The sequence below is a fragment of the Rhinopithecus bieti genome, unplaced genomic scaffold (assembly GCF_001698545.2).
Source record: "Rhinopithecus bieti isolate Rb0 unplaced genomic scaffold, ASM169854v2 scaffold_25940, whole genome shotgun sequence".
Lineage (NCBI taxonomy): Eukaryota > Metazoa > Chordata > Mammalia > Primates > Cercopithecidae > Rhinopithecus > Rhinopithecus bieti.
Window position 1 is genome coordinate 998,868 of NW_016811810.1, and position 6,894 is coordinate 1,005,761.

Below are 6,894 nucleotides of genomic sequence, written 5' to 3' on the forward strand. Positions count from 1 at the left end.
AGCCTGGGCGACAGAGCGAGACTCCGTCTCCAAAAAAAAAAAAAAAAGAAAGAAAATTAGCTGGGCATGGTGGCACAGGCCTGTAGTCCCAGCTACTCAGGAGGCTGAGGTGGGAGGCTCACTTGAGCCTGGGTGGTGGAGGTTACAGTGAGCCAACATTGTGCCACTGCACTCTAGCCTGGGAGACGGAGAGAGACCCTGTCTGGAAAAAAAAAAAAAGAGCACAAAGAAACTGTGTATGGAGCCAGGGAGAGGGCACAGAGGCACAGCTACCTTTCAAAAGGCTGTTCCTGCACTAAGCTTGGCTATGGCCCTGGCTGAGCCCATGGCCTCCCTGTCCACTGTCGCTGAGGAGGGGCAACGGAGGTGCTGCAGGCGTGGCACGTCTGGCCAGCCACGAGGATCCCAACCTAGACGTGGCCTCCCCAGGGCGGCAGGAAGAGCGACCACACCCGCTACACCTGCCAAGCCCGGGCTGAGAGACAGCTGCCAGGCTGCATGCCACATTCCCCTCCCAGAAGGGGCCGTGCAGCTCACGTCTTATTGAAATGTGCCAGGCGCTGAGGTCTAAAGGCATCCTGTAACTCTGCAGGGCAGCAGCTCTCCAAAGGCAGATCACTGACCCCCAAAAGACCTCAGCACCAAAACCAGCCCCACCCATCACGTCTGCAAAGTGTAGTGGGAATTCAAAGTCACCAGGCAGATGACAGAGCAGGTACAGGGAGTGGCTGCTCAGCTACGGCTCGACACCACTTCCTGACCACCTTGTACTGGGGTGGGCTCGAGTCAAGGCACATGGCTCGCTCGAGGGGACCCTTGGCCCCGAGAGGTAGCAGGTCAGCCCCAAAGATGCTTGGGCCAGGCCCAGGCTAAGCAGGCTCCCTGCCGCACACTGCCCAAGCGGAGCCCCCCATGGCTTCCTAGGCTTCTCCTCGCCCCCGCCTTCTCTACCCGAGTCTTCAAGTGCAGACGCTTCACTGCTTCAGGAGCCCTTGGTCTCCCTTGCTGCCAGACACCCCCATCCCAGGTCAGCAGGCAACAGCCAGGCACTCCTGTGGCCATAGCATGGCTGAGCTGGGCACAGAGGTGGACAGGCAGGAGTGCCGAACTACCATCTCCTTCAACAGAGAACTCTGTGCATGGCTATCTTCTCCCAAGGTACGCTGCTTCCAGGCAGGGTCTACTATTGATCTGCGCTGTGGGTCTGCCCTAACTTCCTTCTGGAAAGGAGACACCTGTGCTGTCCACCACCACTCCCAGACCGTGTCAACCCAGACATTGAATTCGATCCTTCAGGGAGATGTGGGAATACATTCTCAGGTTCATCTGCCACCAGCCGAATCCCTTCCAGGCCAATGCCACTTACCTTCTGTTATTTAGGGAGTTTATAGTTGTCTCCGTATGTTCCTAAACGGTGCTCCTTCTGGCCACCTTTCTAAATTTTCTACTCAACTGAGCAAAGAAGCTCCAGGGAGCTGCAGACCTTCCATGGGCCCCGACAAGGGGAGTTATGGGGCTGGACCCAGAGTCAAGAACAGACGACACAAATCATGCCTTCAAAAAAGGACCCAGGAGTTCAACCCCAAATGCTGATCAACTTGTATAGTTTCCTGTGTCTCCATCTCCAGTTCTGGGAGGTGAGGGAGTGCGGCTGGGCGGTCCCAGCGTCTCCCGGGCCTGGGAGAACTCGTCTCTCTTTCCACACAGGGGCTGGGATGAAGGCAGGCAGGCTAACATTGCAGTAGGAGATTTAGGAGCTTCGTGTGTAAGGGTAATGTGACACGGGCCCTCTGCGCAGAGGCCTGGGCCAGAGCTGCCAGAGTCCCCATGAGCCTCCAGGGTAATGGAGCACCAGAACGATTCCGCTCTTACCACAAGCGAGGCACGAAAAAGTACTTCACAGAAAAAAGAGAAAACCCAAAGATGACATTGGGACATGATGCGAGAAGATGGGCATGGGGACACCTCCTTACGCAAGCTCTCAGACAGAAGGGGTTAATTTCTGCACCCCGCAGAGATCCTACAGAACCCCCAAACCAGTGGGAGAAGCGTGGTCTGCACCCGGAGAACCCCCATGCTAACGAACACAGTGGCTTCGAATAGGTTTTCTATGCCCTCTGGGACCTGAGCTTTTCTTTTTTCCTTTTTTTTTTTGAGATGGAGTTTCGCTCTTGTTGCCCAAGGCTGGAGTGCAGTGGTGCGATCTCGGCTCACTGCAACCTCCGCCTCCCACGTTTGAGCGATTCTCATGCTTCAGCCTCCTGAGCAGCTGGGATTACAGACATGCTCCACCACACCCGGCTAATTTTGTATTTTTAGTAGAGACGGGGTTTCACCATATTGCTCAGGCTGGTCTTGAACTCCTGACCTCAGGTGATCCGCCCACCTTGACCTCCCAAAGTGCTGGGATTAAAGGCGTGAACCACCACACCTGGCCAACCTGAGCTTTTCATCTGACAAAAGAACAAGGAAGGCTGGGATGAAACTTAAGAGGGAGTGAACGCCTACTGGGTGTAGGGTTGCACGTATGAGGACTCATGTGGGCACCCCAGAAAAACACTCTGACCATTAGCAAGGCTGACAGACCAGGGCCAGAAATCTGCAGTTCGGCAAATTAAGCTTTGTTTAAATTTTTATTTTTAGACAGAGTCTCACTCTGTCGCCCAGGCTGCAGTGCAGTGGCGTAATCTTGGCTCACTGCAACCTCTGCCTCTCGGGTTCGAGCGATTCTCATGCTTCAGCCTCCCAAGTAGCTGTGACTATAGGTGTGTGCCACTATGCTTGGCTAATTTTTTTTGTATTTTTAGTAGAGATGGGATTTAGTCACGTTGGCCAGGCTGGTCTCATACTCCCGGCCTCCAGTGATCCACCTGCCTCGGCCTCCCAAAGTGCTGGGATTACAAGCATGAGCCACTGCACCTAGCCTTAAACAAAGAATTTTTAACCCTCGCTACTCGGCCGGGTGCGGTGGCTCAAGTGTGTAATCCCAGCACTTTGTGAGGTCGAGACGGGTGGATCACGAGGTCAGGAGGTCGAGATCATGCTGGCTAACACGGCGAAACCCCGTCTCTACTAAAAAAAAAAAAAAATACAAAAAACTAGCCAGGTGTGGTGGCGGGCGCCTGTAGTCCCAGCTACTCGGGAGGCTGAGGCAGGAGAATGGCGTAAACCCGGGAGGCGGAGCTTGTAGTGAGCTGAGATCCGGCCACTGCACTCCAGCCTGGGCAACAGAGTGAGACTCCATCTCAAAAAATGAAAACAAAACAAAAAAAAATAAACCCTCGCTACTCAACGTGTGGTGTGGGGCCAGCAGCACGGGCACCGGCTCAGGCTGGTGGGAGATGTACCACCTGGGGCCGCAGGGGACAGGCACGGGGCAGGGATGTACATGCTCACTGAACTCTCACAAAGCCCCGGGAAGTAGTTTTTATTGCCATCTCTCTGTTTTACAGGGGAGGCAGTTGAGGCTTGGCCAGTTGAGGTGCCCCGGGTCCCACCACAGGAAGGGCGGAGCCAGGCCTCACACTCATATCTAGTTTTACCCCAGAGTGTGTGCGCAGTTAATTTCCACAAAGACAGGTCTCGAATTTAAATATCAAATACCATATGGACTCCCCAAGCCCCTTTTCAGAAAAACTACCCTGATGCCCGCCCTATGTGTAGATATAAATATGTACAGACAAAACTGTGCACAAACTCCTTATGCTTGTCTTTCTTATCAAACTTAAGTAAAAACAAATGCATATTAAGCACAGAACTTTAAAATGACTACATTTCAACTCCACGGCACGCTAGTTGGCAAGGGGTGATCACGTTGAACTGACGGGCATTTGGTCTAGGACTCGCTCCCATTGAGAAACCCAACGTCCATCACCTGGGCTGGCGGTGACAGTGCCCAGACCACCGTCCCGTTACAGCCATGAGGTCGCTTTCTGCAGAGCCCCATATCGTAACTCGGCCTCTGCTCAGCCACAGCACATTCTCGCCTTGTCAGAGCGCGGCGACGTGGAGGGGCATCACTGGGCACAGAGACTGCTGGGCCCTGCTGACCATCCAGAAAGGCTGAAAGGAGCTTATTCATTTCAAGATTATCATCAAAATGAAAAGCTAGCTACTCTGGAGGCTGAGGTGGGAGGATCGCTTGAGCCTGAGAATTGAAGGCTACGGCAAGCGTGACTGCACCACTGCTTTCCAGCCTGGACGACAGAGCGAGACCCTGTCTCAAAAGCAAAAGGAAGAAGACTGAACGTCTGTAGAGAGAGCTGCTAGCAGGCCCCTTGCTCTCCCACTAACATAGACATCCCTGGCAGCAACCTGAGGCCCTCTGCACACCGAGCTGGCTTCCTTCTCAGGGACTCAGGGTTGAAAAAGCAAACTGTGCACGTTGTTCCCAGAGGGAATCAGCCCTTCATTCTCATAGCTGTTCAATTCCTGGTTTCTGATGTGTTCACGTATTAAAGTGTGTGTAAAGATTATTTTTTATTTTTTTGAGAACTGAGTCTCACTCTGTTGCCCAGGCTGGAGTGCAGTGGTACAAACTCAGGTCACTGCAACCTTCGCTTCCCAGGTTCAAGCGATTTTCCTGCCTCAGTCTCCAGAGTAGTTGGGATTATAGGCACCTGCCACTATGCCCAGTTAATTTTTATATTTTTAGTAGAGACGGGGTTTCACCATGTTGGCCAGGCTGGTCTCAAACTCCTGACTTTGTGATCTGCCCACCTCGGCCTCCCAAAATGCTGGGGTTACAGGCGTGAGCCACCGCGCCCGGCCTATAAAGATTATTTCTGAGCCGGATTTCTGCTCTTCTTCTACTTACAAATAACACCCGTATCACTCCGGAGCAGCACATGTGTTGAAAGATACTCCCAAGAAGTGACACTTCTGGGCAGAAACTTTATTACTTTTTAAATAAAGCCATGATAAGGATAAAGGTAGTAAAAGAAGGTGACATTTTAATATACCCACTCCTTCTGGGTTGACTAATCACCATCATTCTAACTTCAGATGAATCACTGGCTAGAGCAGAATGTTAACTGGGCCTCACTGCCATGTCTCTCTCTCACAAACCCCTATATGAGCATGCTTTTCCATAGGCCTTCCTGTGGAGATGGAGTCTCATTCTGTCACCCAGGCGGAATTCGTGGCACACTGAGATACCGCACTTAGCCTTGAACTCCTGAGCTCAAGCCATCTTCCTGCTTGGCCTCTGCAGGTCTTTAGAATACTGGTGCTTACTCTAGGCTCTTGTCTGACGGTGGTTTGTGGCTTGTGTTTTGTGTGTGCACTTTGTACTGAAACTCTGGTGGTTTCAACAAGTTCTCCATATCTGTGTCAGGACCTACGTAAGTTAAACCCCTATCACTGAAAGCCACAACACAAAGAAGGTAGTTTTTATGGACCTCAGGGCGAAGCGCATGGCAGCGAGCTGCTCTCTCCTCCTCGGTGAAATGGTTTCGTGTATGAGAACAGGCATGACGGACTTCACAACACGTGTGAGCTTTACTTCGCCGTACATTACTCCACCAAGGGCACCCCAGGGAGCTTACCTTGTCCCTCCCAATCGGAAGGGGCATGGCCGTGTACAGATTCTTCCTGCCGTCAAACACGGGCTTCCGATCCCCAAAGATCTGTGTTTTAAAGTGCTGGACCATGTGTTCCACGATTTCCCTGAAACAAAGACAAAAGTCAGGCAAAATGTCAATAAAATGGAGAAAATGGCATACAAGGACAGTATTTTTCTGACGCTATTTTTTTTTTTTTTTTTTGAGATGGAGTCTTGCTCTTGTCACCCAGTCTGGAGTCGCCCAGTCTGGAGTACAATGGCGTGATCTCGGCTCACCGCAACCTCTGCCTCCCGGATTCAAGCAATTCTCCTGCCTTGACCCCATGAGTAGCTGGGATTAATGCCACTATGCCCGGCTAATTTTTTTTTTTTGAGACGGAGTTTCGCTCTTGTTGCCAAGGCTGGAGTGCAGTGTCACGATCTCGGCTCACTGCAACCTCCACCTCCTGGGTTCAAGTGATTCTCCTGCCTCAGCCTCCTCAAGGCTGGGATTACAGGTGCCTGCCACTATACCCGGCTAATTTTTTGTATTTTTTTTGAGTAGAGACGAGGTTTCATCATGTTGGCCGGGCTGGTCTCAAACTCCCGACCTCAAGCAATCCATCCGCCTCGGCCTCCCAAAGTGCTGAGATTACAGGCGTGAGCCACCACGCCCGGCTCTCTGATGCTACTTTTAAAGCCATTCTGGAAGACCTGTGGCTCCTTTGGGCAACAGGACTTCCAATTTCTATACGGAAGCAGACCAGATCCATGAGTGGGTTTGTGCTCATGCACTGAGTGAAACACGGGAGGGAGAACCTGGTATGCGCTGGGCACTTTCCACGCCCCATACAGCAGATGGCAGACACCTCCAGAACCCCCGGAGCTCCCTGGAGGCACTGACGAGAAGAACAGAGCTTGTGACATTTGTGTTCCACGGAGGTAGGGTCAGGCGCCCATGCCTCCGCACCGCTCCCCACTATGCTCACAGACTGGCAGGTGTGGCTCGGCTTGTCTGCAGGCCTCGCTGTGGCCGCTAGGATTTGCTGTGTGACCCCAGTCAAGGGGTTTGTGAGACTGGCTTGGCCTTCTGTGCTCCTCTGATCGCCAGAAGAATGAGTCCTGGGAGCTGCTGCCGCTCCAGTCTAGCCTGACCCAGGGGCCCAGCCAAACCTCAGCCCACTTGCAGAGCCATGGTATGAAACGGATGCTTGCTGCTGGGAGGGGCTGGGGTTTTGGTGTTGGGGGCTCAGGCATTCCGGTGGCAGAAGGGTGCTAGATGCAAGGAAGCTGCTCTGCAGTGCTCCATGAGCAGAGATCCATGACCCCCACCCTCCACCCCCCAACCCCCA

The 6,894-nt window shown here is 52.8% G+C and overlaps 1 protein-coding gene across 1 annotated transcript in view; it reads right to left on the reverse strand.

Annotated features, from left to right (window-relative positions):
* AGO2 (argonaute RISC catalytic component 2) overlaps positions 1-6,894 on the reverse strand; it is a 90,731-nt gene that overhangs the window by 48,978 nt on the left and 34,859 nt on the right. Inside the window, exon 3 of the mRNA XM_017895119.1 lies at positions 5,547-5,667. Coding sequence (XP_017750608.1) covers positions 5,547-5,667 — 121 coding nt within the window. The remainder of the gene's footprint in view (positions 1-5,546; positions 5,668-6,894) is intronic.